Raw genomic sequence first — 15,447 nt, forward strand, 5'->3', positions numbered from 1 at the left:
TGTGAAAACAAGTGGGGGTTGGGGCAGTGGAAGAAACTGCTGGTCTTTCAGGAGAGTTTGGTTAGAAAGTTCCCATGATCCTAGAACATATACAAACCCACCCACTCTGGGAACTATCACTAGGGCAACAGCTATAGGGGCACCAGTCACATACGGAAGGTAGGTGAAGAAACTGGAAAAGGGGCAAGTGCCAAGCAAATGGCATTGTTCCCTCTCTGACCCCTCCCCACATACAGTGCAACAAGGCAGTGAAACAAAAAGAAAACAATACCAAACAAGGTAAGCATACATTTTTTTCTAGAAGCAGGAAAAAAAAAGAGCTAACAAAACCAAGAAAGCTGAAAGAGTGGTGTTCACAAACCCTACATTGTCTCAGGAATTGAACACATAAAGTACTTTAGAAGGAGGTGGTGGATAGCTAAATACAGGGACATTGATTGAAAGTCTGTAAGTTATATAAATGTCTAACCACTATGCTGTATGCATGAAACTAATATAGAATAATATTGAATATCAGCTGTAATTGACAAATAAAAAAGAAAATAATGTTGTAATAACTATGAACAGTACCAGATGGGTACTAGGGGGAAAAAATAGCCTGTATATGTGAAATGGTTAAATGTCCAGATTTTCTCCCCATTCCCATGCCATCATGTTACTGTCCCTCTACACAAGAACACCATTTTATTCTATAGAGAAACTGAACCAGAGTTTAAACATATGGAAACCAAGAGCAGTAGAATGTCAGGGAGAGATGCCTGCCATAAAGAAACCAGAGGCTGAGAAAAAGCCTACATAGGGGATATTTAGGACATTATTCTCCTTCCCTTGTTCATGCCCCCCAAAAGATGATAGCCAGGTTTAAACCTCCACACACTCACAGCAGGAAAATGGAGGATTTTTTCCCTTAAAAAAATTTAAAGTCATAGAAAGAGGATCTTCACTTAATGACATTTGGAGATTCCCCAGTGAAAAGCCCATCCTTTCTCGTCAAAAACTTTTCTAATCAACTTTTTACAGTTTCAGACTTAAATGAAAAAATTCACTTGATGTGCACTCTGAAAAAGAATTTATCTGCTGAGCTGGACTCCCCACGGTCAACAGAGGACCCAAATTTTATAAATAAAAGCCTTGTAGCCATTTGCTGACAGGGTTTTCTTATGTACTCTGTATTCCAGGAAGAACCTCAGAATGAACTAACTCTCTGCTTTCTACATTAAGCTCTGTTCGGTTATACCATCTCAGTCAACTATTTTAAGCAAGTTCCTGGTTTCATCATTTAATTTATGGACTAAAACCTTCCCTATTCAACCAGAACCGCTCCACAACAACCAATTTGAATGCATAATGCTGAACAATCAGGACTGTGTGATTTGGTCCAATCAGAAGTATAAATTTGGATGCTTCATTTACATAAAATGGACCCAATTGGGAAATTAGGTGGGAACTTCTGCTATAAAAGGCAGCTTCCCATTTTTAGGGAGCACAGTTTAGGTCACTACCTGAATCTGTGTTTCCTAGGCTGCAGCTTTTTTTGCTCAAATAAATGCCAAAAACAAAACAAAACAACAATAAAACAAAATACCCCCATTGAACACCACCATTAGAGAATGCTAGCAAAACATCTTATTAGTTTGAAAACTCATATATTTTAAAAAATTAATATTTTTTCCCTGGCTTTCCTAAACAAACTGAAACACAGAGTATACAAATATGGATGAGAGGAGGTTTTCTTTTATAAAGGTATGTCAACTAATAAATGAATTGAGTTTTAGTATCACCGTTTTACAATGCCTAGAGAGTTAACAGATCATATACTGAACATTGACAGCAGTTAACATCACAAAAAAAGAGGCCTTAGTTATCATGGGCCTTGTAATGAAAGAGTACAACATCACTATAAAAGTACAATGATAAAATAAAAATGGAAGTCTCTAGATCTACATCCTGTTACGGAAATGTAGAAGAGAAAAAGGAGCATGTTAGACAGATTACAACTAGTGAAACTGAAGCAGTAATAAAAAAACTCCCAACAAACAAAAGTCCTGAACTAGATGGCTTCACAGGTTCAGTATATTACCAAACATTCAAAGAAAAACTAACATCTATTCTTCTCAAATTATTTCAACATATTCAAGAGGAGGGAAGACTCCCAAGCTCATTTTACAAGGCCAGCATTATCCTAATTCCAAAACCAGATAAAGATACTACAAAGAAAGAAAATTATAGGCCAATACCCTTGATTAACATAGATGTTAAAACCCTCAACAAATTATTAGTAAACAGGATCCAGAAATACATTATAAAGATCATACACCATGACCAAATGGGATTTATTCCAGGGATGCAAGGTTGGTACAATATCTGCAAATCAATAAATGTGATATACCACATAAAAAAATAAAGGATAAAAACCACATGATTTTATCAAAAGATGCAGAAAAAGCACTTGATAAGATCCAGCACCCATTTATGATTAAAAACTCTCAGCAAAGTGGGAATAGAGGGGAAAAAAAAAAAAAAAAAAGAAAAGGAGAATGTTAAACACCACACAAAGCTGTAAAATCCAGATCACAGTAATTTAACTTCAACAAATATAAATAAATAAATGAAACAAGGAAATAGAGGAGATTAAGAAATTAAATTCAGAGATCAAGAGAAACATAGGAGATATTTATCATTTATGATGTGTGAGCCTTATTTTAGGTACTGATTCAAACAATAGGGGAAAAACTTAAAAAAGAACAGTAAAATTATGATATTGACTAGATAACTGAATATTTGAACATTTACTAGATTTTTAAATGATATTGAGATTATTATTAATTTTAATTGTTTAGGCATGATAATGGTATTATAATTAATTGTTTTTTTTTAAAAGCCCTCACTATTTAGAGATATGTACTGAAATATTTTATGAACAAAATGTCAGGTCTAGAGTTTGTTTCCAAACAACACAGGGAGTGAACGTAGATGGCAGTACAGGTAAACAAAGAGTGGTCATGTGTGAATAAATGTTGAAGCTCATGAAGAAGAGTACATGGGGGGTCATTATAGTATTCTGTCTACTTTTGTACATGTTAAGTTTGTTCTATTATAAAGTATTAAATAGAAGACCAAAGAAACTAGAAAACAAGTCATGAAATTCAGAAATGTGGAGATCTAATAGGGTAAAATGGCAAAAGAAAATGCATGATGGCAGCTCTGTACCATGCCTAAGGTAAAATGAGTCCAGATTGGAGTAAAATAGAAGGCTGTGGGACAGCAGGTCTCCAGAAAAAAAGAAAAAAGATTATTTGTGTGCTTAAAATATCTTTTGGAAGCTGACAGAAGTGTTGGTATCTTTGAGTAAAAAAAGAAGTTGTGGCTATATAGAAAACCAAAAGATGGCAGGCGGAGAAATAATTATAAGATTAAAAGTAGGCCAAGGAAGAAAGAGCCAATTACTTGATACATTAGAGAATATTAATTTATTTAGTCCATTTATTCTATTTATTCAGTCACTCATATAAACATGGTCACTAAATTACCAAATAATTTGAACACGAGAGAGAATGGAAGACAAGGCAGGTTTAAATTACTGTTCTTTTACCTTTTAGTTTTGTGATCAGGACAAATTACTGAACCTTTCCAAATATCAATTTATTCAAGATAATACATCTAAAACACATAGCAATAACTTCTGGCCAAGATGGAGGCATAGATAGACATGCTGCATCTCCCTCTACAACTAAGATGGAATACAGCTACCTCAAAACTAGAAACAACCAGAAGTTCCAGAAAATCAAACTGCATGGAAGTCCAGCAAACAAGATATAAAGAAGAAACACTCATCCAGCCAGGACTTCCGGCCAAGATGGAGGCCTAGACTGACACTCTCTATCTCCCTCTACAACTAAGAAGGAATACAACTACCGCAAAACCAGAAATAACCAGAAATTCCAGAAAATAAAACTACATGGAAGTCCAACATATGAAGTTATAAAGAAGTGGTGCTCATCCAGACAAGTAGGAGGGGCGAAGCCAGGGTGGAGAGGTCAAGCTGTGCTGGCGGCAGCAGCTGCGGCGACGGCGGTGGGACGGTGGTAAGCACAGACACCCATATTTAAGGGGAGGCAAGAAGCGCCTGGGGAACACCCCAGCTGTAGACCAGACCCACAGCTTGCGATTCCAATGTCAGGGAAGGCAGACCCCCATTGCCTCAGACTGTGAGGGTCGGAGGGCGTGGGGACAGAGGAGGAGGCTCCCAGTCTCTCAGAGGAGAGTGAACAGCAGGAATACATCTTGGACCCCCCCCCCCCACACACACAAAGTGCCACAGTGTGGTGAGAAGGGTAGCCTGGTCGTGACGAGTGTATGGGGCTCCACTGCCTATAGCATAGGAGGTGTGACAGCCCCTCCTCAAAAGCGAAGGTAAACACAAAACTGTCAGGATAGCACAGATCATAACGGAGATCCCAGTGATGCAGCTGACCAGCCAGCAAATATCTAACGGCTCAGCAGAAAGAAAATCTTTCTGAGGTACAGTTCAGAGCTTTGGTTATACAAATACTTACAGACCTGAGAGCAGATCTTAAACAAGACGGGGAAGGAATGAAGGCTAGTCCTGCTGAAATGAATGAAAACACATACAAAACTAGTGGTGAGGGGAAGAAAACCAGGGATCAAATCAACAAATCAGAACATAGGGAAGGAACATATAGTCAACCACTGCAGAAAGAGGAAATGAAAAGCAAGGAAAATGAAGAGAGGCTCAGAAATTTATTAGACAGCTATAAGCAGGCCAATATCCAAATCATAGGTTGCCAGAAGGTGAAGAAGAACTAGAAATTGAAAAAGTATGTGAAAAAATAATGAAGCAGAACTTCCTGAACTTGGGAAAGGAAATAGACTTACAGGTCCAGGGAGCACAGAGAGTTCCAAAAAAAACTGGACCCAGGGAGAACCACACCAAGACACATTATAATCAAAATGTCAAAAATTAAGGATAAAGAGAGAATCTTAAAAGCAGCAAGAGAGAAGAAGAGAAATACATACAAAGGCGTCCCAATAAGACTGTCAGCTGATTTCTCAAAAGAAACTCTGCAGGCAAGAAGGGACTGGCAAGAAATATTCAAAGGAATGAAAAGCAAAAACCTACAGCCATGATTAGTCTATCCAGCAAAGCTGTCATTCAGAATAGAAGGGCAGAGAAAGTGCTTCCAGGACAAATTAAAACTAAAGGAGTTCATCAGATTCAAACCACTGTTATATGAAATGTTAAAGGGACTTGTTTAGGAGAAAGAGGATCAAAACTATCAACATTGAAATGAAAACTGTATCACAACAACCAACAACAGAAGCCAGGGAATCGAAACAAAGGCAAACTAAGTAGGCAACGGGAGTGGGAAAAGAATTATAGGTATGGGGAACATTTTTGGGGAGATCAGCAGGGAGGGGGAAGGGGGAAAAGGAAGGGAGATGGTACAGAAATTAAGAAGCATAGTAGGAGGGAGTGGAGTAGATAGGAAGATGCTGAGAAGAACTATATGCACAACCAATGGGCATGGACTAAGGTGGGGGGGACAACTGGAGGGAGGGGGGTCACTGGGTGGAGGAGAACAAAGGGAAAAGTAATTGGGACAACTGTAACAGCATAATCAATAAAGCATATTTAAATAAATAAATTTAAAAAAACACATAGCACAGTATCATATACTAAGGTAATATCATGTAGCCAATGAAAATTATGTATTTTAGCTATTGTTATAGAAGATATCCTAAAAATAGTGTTTCATGAAAAAATGTATTACAGAAGAGTATGTATAATATGGCTCTATTTAGATAAGATTGCCTCTCTATTTGTCTGTCTGTCTATCTCTCCATCTTATGTAACTAAGCAGAGAAACTAGAGATAAAGTTACCAAAACACATGGTTATCTCTGGAAAGTGCGATTTCAATTGATGCTTTACTAACTAAAATTTTTTCTTTTTCTTATTTATTAAAATAAGTATAAATCATTTCCCCAAAAGCAATAAACTTTCTGTAAATTAGTAAAAAAAAAAAAAAGGAAATAAAAAAACTTAAAAAGACAATTTTAAAGCATGGAACAAGGTGATGATGCTAAGTGAAATTAGCAGATGACAACATTACACTCAGAATCTATTAAAACTATGTAAAAATTACTAGATCTATAGGTAAGGTAGAAATAAAGAAAAACGAAAACAATTTATTTGTTAGTATAATTATAGTATTTTTCCTTTCCACTTTTATTATAGTGTTACATGTTTTTATTGTCAAAAATACATATATAAGTATGTGTATTTTATAAGTTCTTACTCATATTAAGCTAAAATCTACTCCCCGATTAAGTTTCACTACTTGATGATAGTTTTGCCCTCTGATGTCACAAAGTCAAAAGTCTAATTTTCCTTCAAAATGACAGATCTTTAAATATTTAAAGACTTATTCCCTCTAGGTCTTCTCTTTCTCAAATTCCTATAGGCTTCATAAGGTCAGGCACTATGTCTTACTCATCTTTCTGTTGCCAGGAGTTCTGAAATAATGTCTTAAATATAGTAGGCAATCAATAATATGAGGCATTTGTATAACTGAATATTGAAATCCCTTCATTACTCTGGTCACCCTTCCCAAGATACGTTTTCACTTGTTAATATGCTTCTTAAAATAGGATTTTTAGTTCCCTCTCAATTCCTTGTATTCCTTGTCTCCAGTGACTTTGTAAAATTTAGTCCAATCATTCATTCCACTCCCATGCCTTTAAACAGTCCTGAAAGACAGCTCTACCTGATAAATTCAACATTCATCAAACTTTTTTAACCCTCCACTTTTCCATTTCTCTGAACACATGACTGTCCTTTCCATTTCACAGATCAAATAGAAATCAGCATACGCAAACTCCCTCAACTTCCCCCCACCTCAGAAGCTATGATATATTCTCAATAATACCATGCAGCCTTAAAAAGGATGAAATTATTTACTCATGTAAAAAAAAATAAGGAAAGCACAAAACACAATTATGTTTATAATATACTACCATTTATGTAAAAATACACACAATTTCTGTGGAAAAATTAAAAACTACACACACACACACACACACACACATTACATATATATTTGCCTAAAAGAAGGGAAACTGAGGTGAAAGGAAGATTTTTCAAAGTATATACTTAGAACTATCGGTCTAGATTTTGAGCCATGTGAAAATACTGCCCCCAAAGTAACAAACAAAACTAACAAGTGTAATCACGCACATCCTTTCATGCTTTAAAACCCCACAGTCATGGCTGCGGGGGAGGTAAATAGCATGTTACTATTTCTTGGGCACAGAGTTTCAGTGTGGGATGATAGAAGAGTTCTGGAAAAGGTTGGTGGACGGTTGCATAACAACATACATGTACTTAATGTCACTGAACTCTATACTTAAAAATCGCTAAAATGGTAAATTTTCTTATGTATATTTTATTATAATAAATAACTGCACAATACCGATAACTAAAACACAAAACACTCTGCAATGCTTCTTATTGCTATTATGAGAAAGAACAAGACTCTGACCAGAAATTCATTAGCTCAAGAATATTAAACTGAACTAGACTTCTTTTGGTTTCTCAAAGGCATAGCAGTCTCTTACTTCAGGTCCATATAGATTTCTCAGATTGCAAACAAATAACTATCATTGACAGGATGCTTTCTTCTGTCCTCTATTACTTGATTAGTTCACTTTGCTAACTCTGCCATAACATCCTTTACTTCCCTTTTATCACACTTGTCACAAATGAAATTATCTAGTTAGCCGAATTAAAAACTCATTGAAGGCTGGGACCATGTGAGTCTTATTCCCTAATGCACACTTGATGTCTAGTACATGGCATGGCATATAATAGGTACCCTATAAATATCTGTTTGAATGAATGGATTAATTCAAAATTAAACCATACTCCTGATGTGCTCTAATCAATGAGTGGAGTAGCACAAACCCTTACTTTGGATGTTTCTTTGATTAGTGTGTCCTAATATTACTTTGAATTATTTTTATCAGTTGTGACAGACATTTGACTTCCATTTAGTGTAGGGAAATCTTTTTGAACTGAACTACTGATAAAAGGTGGTGTTTGCTTAAATTCCTTCCATACAAAGCAGATTTTCTAAGCACACACGCAGAATCTATCCTATTAATTTTTATCTAATTATTTTTCAGAGTTATGTCTGCCATATAGTATATTAACTATTTATCTCAGAATTGAGCCATTTACAAATGGAATAGATGTGATCTCAGTTAGCCATGGATGAGAATTAAATGTAACAGTGCTGAGGACAAAGTACCGTGCACTTAAAATAAGAGACATTTCTTGAAGCTGACAATGACCTATTAACATTTTGGAGGGAAAGGCTATAAATATTTTTAATAGATATTACTACCCAGAATTTTCCCTTTCCTAAAAATTTAAACAATTATTTCTCCTATGAGGTGGAACCAGCCCAAAATAAAGTTATAAAGAAAGCTTAGAAAATCTGATAAATTACTATAAAGATACTCTGGGATATTCTTAATCCTCAAGCATAACATCAGGGAGGGCAAATATATCTTCCCACAGCTTTTGATTGTAGCTGTTGAAATAGGATGCTTGGCTGGATTATCTATGTGACCTTTTTTTCTATGTAAAAGGACATTTATTAAAATTGCCATTCCCTAAGTCTTTCTTACTTTCTTACTGAAAAAAAACAGTAAGAGAAAGTCAGATATAGGGCCAGCCATTTAAGCTGGCCAGGTGTCTACAAAATGACAGAGTGGGACGGGGTGATCTGTAAAGTCTTCCCTAGTTCTAAATAAAGTGCTAATGGTTTACAACTGAATGTGTTGCCCTCTCCAAATCATATTTATATTTATATCTTCCTCTTAATATAACCTAATGGAGTGAATGATGTAACGGATTTTTGGATATGGGTTTTTTTTCTTGAGTAATACTTTCCCTGTGCCTCTCAAATCAAAGGTGGTTACCAATACTTCTCATCTCCAAACCACACTCCCATTAATACACTTCTGTTTGTCATAATTTATTTAATAAACTTTATAAAGGCAAGGTTATATTTTTGCTCAAGTATCACTTAACTTTATTTTAAATATGGTCGTGACATTTCAAATATAAAATATGAGTCTAGAACTGAATAATTAACCATAATTTGCTTTCTGCAAAGTTATAATGTGAAAATGACACCTTCATAGAATGAGACAATTATGGAAAAAATTTAACATTCCACAGACTAACTTAGAATGCCAAGAAGTGCCTTGATCTGAATCAGAGTCTATGAAATCACAGTGCTTTCAAAGTAAAGAAGTAAAGACATAACATAAAACTTTTCAAATGGAATCTGGAAGAAAATGCCATTTGAGAAGCATGATAATCTTGAAATGGCTTTCTCTAGTAAACAGGAAATAGGATACAATCTCCCAATCATAAAGCACTTCATAAAGTTTTCTTTGAAACAGCATTTGCGTTAATAAGCAAGAAAGGAACAGGCATATACTTCTGCTGTCATATGACAAGTTTTAATCCAGTTAATATGTTTGTTTTATGTAGGCAAACTTTAGCATTTATAGTCTGCAGGAATTGAGATTAAGGGTTTGCCAACAATAGCTAAAACATTGTCCATTTGGCATTATATCTTAAAATTAGTATTTATGTAGAGAAAGACTGAATATTTAATAGCAACTTTGGGCTAGGACACCTTAATGAATTCTTTTTTGTTTTGAACATTTTGGGGCTGAACTTCTCAGGTCTTCCAAATGATTAATATCAGTGGCAAATATTGATAATCTTGCCTTTTTCTTTCCAATATTTACCTCATTTTTCTTTTGAGTAATTGAACTGGTGACAGAGAACATCCTTGCCTTCATTTTAGTGTTTCATGTGATGGTGGCTTTGGGCTTAAAACACATACGCATATATAAACATATATATGTGTATTTGTGTATATAGTTATAATCACACTCACATACATATATACATGTTAAATTTATTAAAGATTACACATAATCAAGGATGGATGCTGAATTCTATCCAATACTTCTCACCATATATGAAGATGATAAAAATTTTCCTTGTGTTGTTAACATGACTAATTATATTAACACATCACTTAATATTAAACTATACTTGCATGCCTCATAAGAATTCCATTTGCATATGGTTAATATATTAGGCCTTTTAACCAGTTTATGGATTATACTAATATTGAAGATTTCTACATTTAAAGTCTTAACTAGAAAAGGTCCTTAATTAGATTTCCACATTTATAGTCTTAAGTAGAAAAGGTCCATGTGTATGTTTTTTGTTGTTATTGTTGTTGTACTATCTTATCTGAGGAACTCACATCATAAAGAACTGATTTCTATATTATATAAAGATTTCCAGTTTATCAATTAGAAACCCCCTCGATAAATTTAGTAGAATAAAGGGCAAAGAACGTGAACAACTGATGGAAAAAAAAAGCACAAATGGACTCTTACATATATGAAAAAATATTTGACTGTACTTAATAACATAAGAAGACAATGTATATTAAAACTACTATCAGATCACATTAACAAGAATAAAATCATTTGTATTAGAACATATTGGCAAAGTATGAGGAAAGAGACAATCTTATTGCTGGTGGGAGTATCAACAGGTATAACTTCTGTGGAGAATAATTTGTAAAAATCTATAAGATATAAAAACACATTCCACTTTTATAAATTTATCTTATAGATTTATTCCTGTGTGTGACATGAAGTATTAAAATAGCTAATTATTATTGAGTGCTCACTGTTTGCCAGTCACTGTTCAAGGTCTTTATAAAATTAGCTCTTGTCAGTCTCATAATAGCTCTTGGAGGCAGAAATAGTTACTCTGTTTTTAGAGCTGATGCAACTAAGGTATGGGGAAGCAAGTTACTTTCCTAACATGAAACATCTGGTAAGTACTGGATGTGAAAATAAAACACAGGTGGTGTACATTTTGTCTTGCATATTCTTTTCCACTATACTACCCTTCACCATGTGCAAAGATATTCATTATTGCATTGTGTGCAACTGCTAGATACCACAAACAAATGCCTATTAGAAATAGGCTAGATAAATGAATTATAGTGCATTCAAACAGTGGAACACATGCAGCATTTAAAAGGAATGCCAACCTCCAGCCAAGATGGAGGCATAGGTAAACGCAGAACTCGCATCCTCCCATTATACATGAAAATTACAACTAAACTACAGAACAACCATCATTCAAAATCACCTGAAACCTAGCTGAATGAAGTCCTACAACTAGAGAGTTAAAGAAAAAGCTATAACAAGACTGGTAGGAGCAGTGGAGATGCCGAGCAGGCTGTCCCACACCCATGTGTGGCAGATAAAAATTGGGAGTGATATCACAGAGGTCCCCTCTGAAGAGCAAGGAGTTCCAGCCCCACACCAGGCCTAGCTAGCCCAGGGTTCCAGTGCCAGGAAGAGACGTCCCAATAACTTCTGGCTGTAAAACCCAGTGCGGATCGTGGCTGACAGAAGTCATTGTTCCTTTTCTGAGCTCTCCAAAGCCAGCAAGCAGGTGCCATCAACCTGGTTCATACCCTTCACCCCATCCTGGTGATTCCGAGACCTCGTACCACCCAACTCGCAAGCCCACCCAGGCTGTTTCCAGTGGCTATCCCATATAAATGGCCTGTCTTGGCTCATGCTTCATACTTTCATAAAATCTCTCAAACAAGAAGCAGCTGGCCTCAGTGTACCCAGTATCTCCCACTAAGTGGCCCCAGGCCCAGTACTAGCAATAGCTGGTTTGCAGCCTGGCCTCTCCTGGGCACCTCCAAGCCCAGCACAAGTAGCAACCATCTGCAGATCACTTTGTAGCTCATGCTAGGTGGCCCCAGGAAGAACAAAGGCAGTGGCTGACCTTGGCCTGAACCTCCTGCAAGGTCTCAGAGATAGCTTCAGACCATGTTGAAGCACTACCCAACCCAACCACCTCCACAAGTGACACACTCAGGGACAGAATCAGTGAGCACCAGAGCCCTGCTGAAATAAATCCTGCACTGTGGTATAGGCCCTGCACAGCTGATATCCTCCAGGGTGGTTGGTGGTTGCAGCAGTCCTAGTAGCCGTTCAGCCTGGGGGTAAATCCCTCCCATTGAGATGCCAACAACAATCAAGGTTCAACTACAACAGGAGGGTGTACACAGCCCACACATGGGTGGCAGGTTGCACCTGGAGTGCCCAGCTTGGGTGAATGGGGAGGCTGTGTCACTGGAAACTACACGACATCTACTACATAACATTATTCTGGGAGCCTAGGAGATACAGCAGCTCTACCTAATACACAGAAATCAATACAAGGAGACAGCCAAAATGAGGAGACAAAGAAACATGTCCTAAATGAAAGAATAGAACAAAATGCAAGAAAAAGAACTAAACAAAATGGAGACACACAATCTACTAGATGTAGAGTTCAAAACACTGGTCATAAGAATGCTCAATGAACTTAGCGATAACTTTAATAGAATAAAAAGAGACACGGAAATCATAAAAAAGAACCAGTCATAAATAAAGGGTACACTACTTGAAATGAAAAATAATTTACAGGGAATAAACAGTAAAGTAAATGAAGCCAAGAATCAAATGAACAATTAGGAATATAAGGAAGCAAAAAACAAAACAAAAACAAAAACAAAAACAAAAATACACCCAATCAGAACAGCAAAAAGAAAAAAGAATCCAAAAAAATGAAAATAGTGTAAGGAGCCTCTGGGGCAGCTTCAAACATACAAACATCTGCATCATGGGGATGCCAGAAGGAAAAGGAGAGTAAGAAACTGAAAACCTAGTTGAAAATATAATTACAAATAACTTCTCTAACCTAGTGAAGGTAATACACATACAAGTCCAGGAAGCACAGAGAGTCCCAAAAAGATGAACTCAAATAGGTCCACACCATGACACATCATAATTAAAATGCAGAAGGTTAAAACAAAGAGAGAATCTTAAAAGCAGTAAGAGAACAACAGTTAGTTACCTACAAGGAAACTCCCATGAGACTAACAGCTGATTTGTCAAAAGAAACTTTGCAGCCCAGAAAGAACTGGTAAGAAATATTCAAAGTGATGAAAAGCAAGGGCCTACAACCAAGGTTACACTACCCAGCAAAGCTATCATTTAGAATGGAAGGGCAGATAAAGTGCTTCCCAGATGTCATGGCAACCAAGGCAGATTCTTTCTGTCCGGCAATCGGAAGAATATGCAAGGCAAGATTGAGATCTCTGACATTCCCTTTATTGCAGACATTACAGTATTCACGTGTGCACAGCACCATGGGCATGCACTGGACCACCAGCCAGCCGCCAACTGTGCTCCCGCAGCTTGCCGCTATGCTGCTTGGTGCTGCCACTCAGTGCTGCTGCTCACTGTTCTCTTGCTGCCTGCTGCCACTACTCACTGTGCACTTACTCCCTAGGGGTTCCTGCCCTTTATATATATTATACATAGACAAAGCTGGCTAATAGCCAAAATATGACATCAATGCTTATATAACAGTGAGTGTGCTGCACAAGTGAACCTAATTATTATTTCTAAGCAGCCCAAGCCTGGGTATCTGGGGTGAGGGAGCCTGACAGACTCTATTGTCCTCACACCAGACAAGAAAAAAGCTAAAGGAGTTCAACTATCAAATCAGTGTTACAATGAAATGTTAAAGGGTCTTCTTTAAGAATAAGATAATCAAAAATATGAACAATGAAATAACCATAAATACATACCCCTCAATGATTGAATCTAAGAAAACAAAATAAAGGGATAAGCAGAACAGAAACAGAATCACAGATACAGAGGACATTTTGATGGCTGCCAGATGTAGGGGTGGAGGGTGGGTGAAAAAGGTGAAAAGATTAAGAAGTACGAACTGGTTGTTATAGAACAGTCATGGGGATGCAAAGTACATCATAGAGAATATAGTCAATAATCGAATAACTATGTATGGTGCCAGGTGGGTACAAAATTTATCGGGATGATCATTAATAAGTTGTATAATGTGTAATCACTGGGGTGTACACCTGAAATTAATATAGTGTTCAATGTCAACTGTAACTGAAAAATTAAAAATAATTTAAACAAAGAAAAAAGTAAAAAAATTTAAAAAGAATGCCAAAGCTCTTTCAGTTACTGATTGGAAGGATCTCCAATACAAATTTGGTGAAGACAGCCAACTGCAGAACAGTGTATATATTATACTGCTATATATATGTAGAAATAAAATTGAATACTATTATACATATATAATTCTATGTGATTTTTCATGCATAGTTATTTCCAGAAAATACTCAAGAAACAGCCATCAAAAAAGAAATGGTTGTCTGTCACTCTTCTACAACGCGCATGCTAATCTAGTTAAGAAAAGTAAATCATCTCAAAAATAAGTGGAAGGTTAAAAACTAAAAATAAAGAAAAACTGCCTTTATTTCCTCCTTTTATTTATTTAACACGTAAGTCATCACATAAGATTTTACTTGAAGAAATTAATCCAGACCTACCACAAATTTGAAAAAACACAGGGAACAAGGAATGGCTAATAAAGCTAAATGTTCACAGTAAATATGTGAGGATTAAAGCTTATAGAAAATAGTTTGTCATACCTGACATGTGCATTACAGTATCTTTTGGCATAGTCAGTCCATGTTCCAAATTTTTGTGGACAGAGAGCTTCAATCTGCATAAAGAGCTGTAACAATACAAGTGTTCTCAATATGTTGTAACATTATTACTAAATTATTATTATAATGATAAATCCAGTTAATAAAACAGTAAAGAGTTAGAAAGGAAATCTACCTCTCCTTCCTTAAGGTCCCTCCTTCTCCTTTATCCTCCCATTCCTACCATCCTATTGCTCAGGGATAACTGCCCTCCTTTGCTTAAATATACATTTTATGTATTTTCTATGCCTATATAAGTATATGTATATATTTTCTTTTATTCATATAAATAGGATCATATTATAGGACTAGAATTTGTCCCAAAAACATGTCTTAGACATCACTAAAGTGCATATATATTTTTTTACTTAGTTTTAAAAATTATATAAGCAATGCATTAAAATAATGAAGCACTGTTTAAAGGCTATACAGCAACCCATTGTGTAGATGTACTGTAAGATGCTTAAACAGTCTCCTATTAATGGATATATAGGCTGTTTCTACCTTTTATGTAACTACAAAAATTAATAACAATGTAGATCTGTATGTGTGTGCCCATATATATTAATATATGTAGGTGTAGTTATATATATATTACATCTACATTTATCTAACATCTGTCCATCCATCTGCATTTCTATTAGATGGTTTGTAGGGTATATTTTAGAAATAGAAACAGGTGGGTTTAAGGTAAATGCTTTAATAGACAGGACTTCCCTGGGTTA

At 36.0% G+C, this 15,447-nt stretch overlaps 1 protein-coding gene across 3 annotated transcripts in view; it reads right to left on the bottom strand.

Annotated features, from left to right (window-relative positions):
• The window catches only part of ZRANB3 (zinc finger RANBP2-type containing 3), a 282,266-nt gene that overhangs the window by 124,796 nt on the left and 142,023 nt on the right, over positions 1-15,447 (bottom strand). For all 3 annotated transcript variants that reach the window (XM_090267121.1, XM_090267113.1, XM_090267104.1), the window contains one exon: positions 14,666-14,751. In XM_090267121.1, coding sequence (XP_090123247.1) covers positions 14,666-14,751 — 86 coding nt within the window. The remainder of the gene's footprint in view (positions 1-14,665; positions 14,752-15,447) is intronic.

The sequence above is a fragment of the Furipterus horrens genome, unplaced genomic scaffold, assembly GCF_987537825.1.
Source record: "Furipterus horrens unplaced genomic scaffold, mFurHor1.1.pri manual_scaffold_1, whole genome shotgun sequence".
Lineage (NCBI taxonomy): Eukaryota > Metazoa > Chordata > Mammalia > Chiroptera > Furipteridae > Furipterus > Furipterus horrens.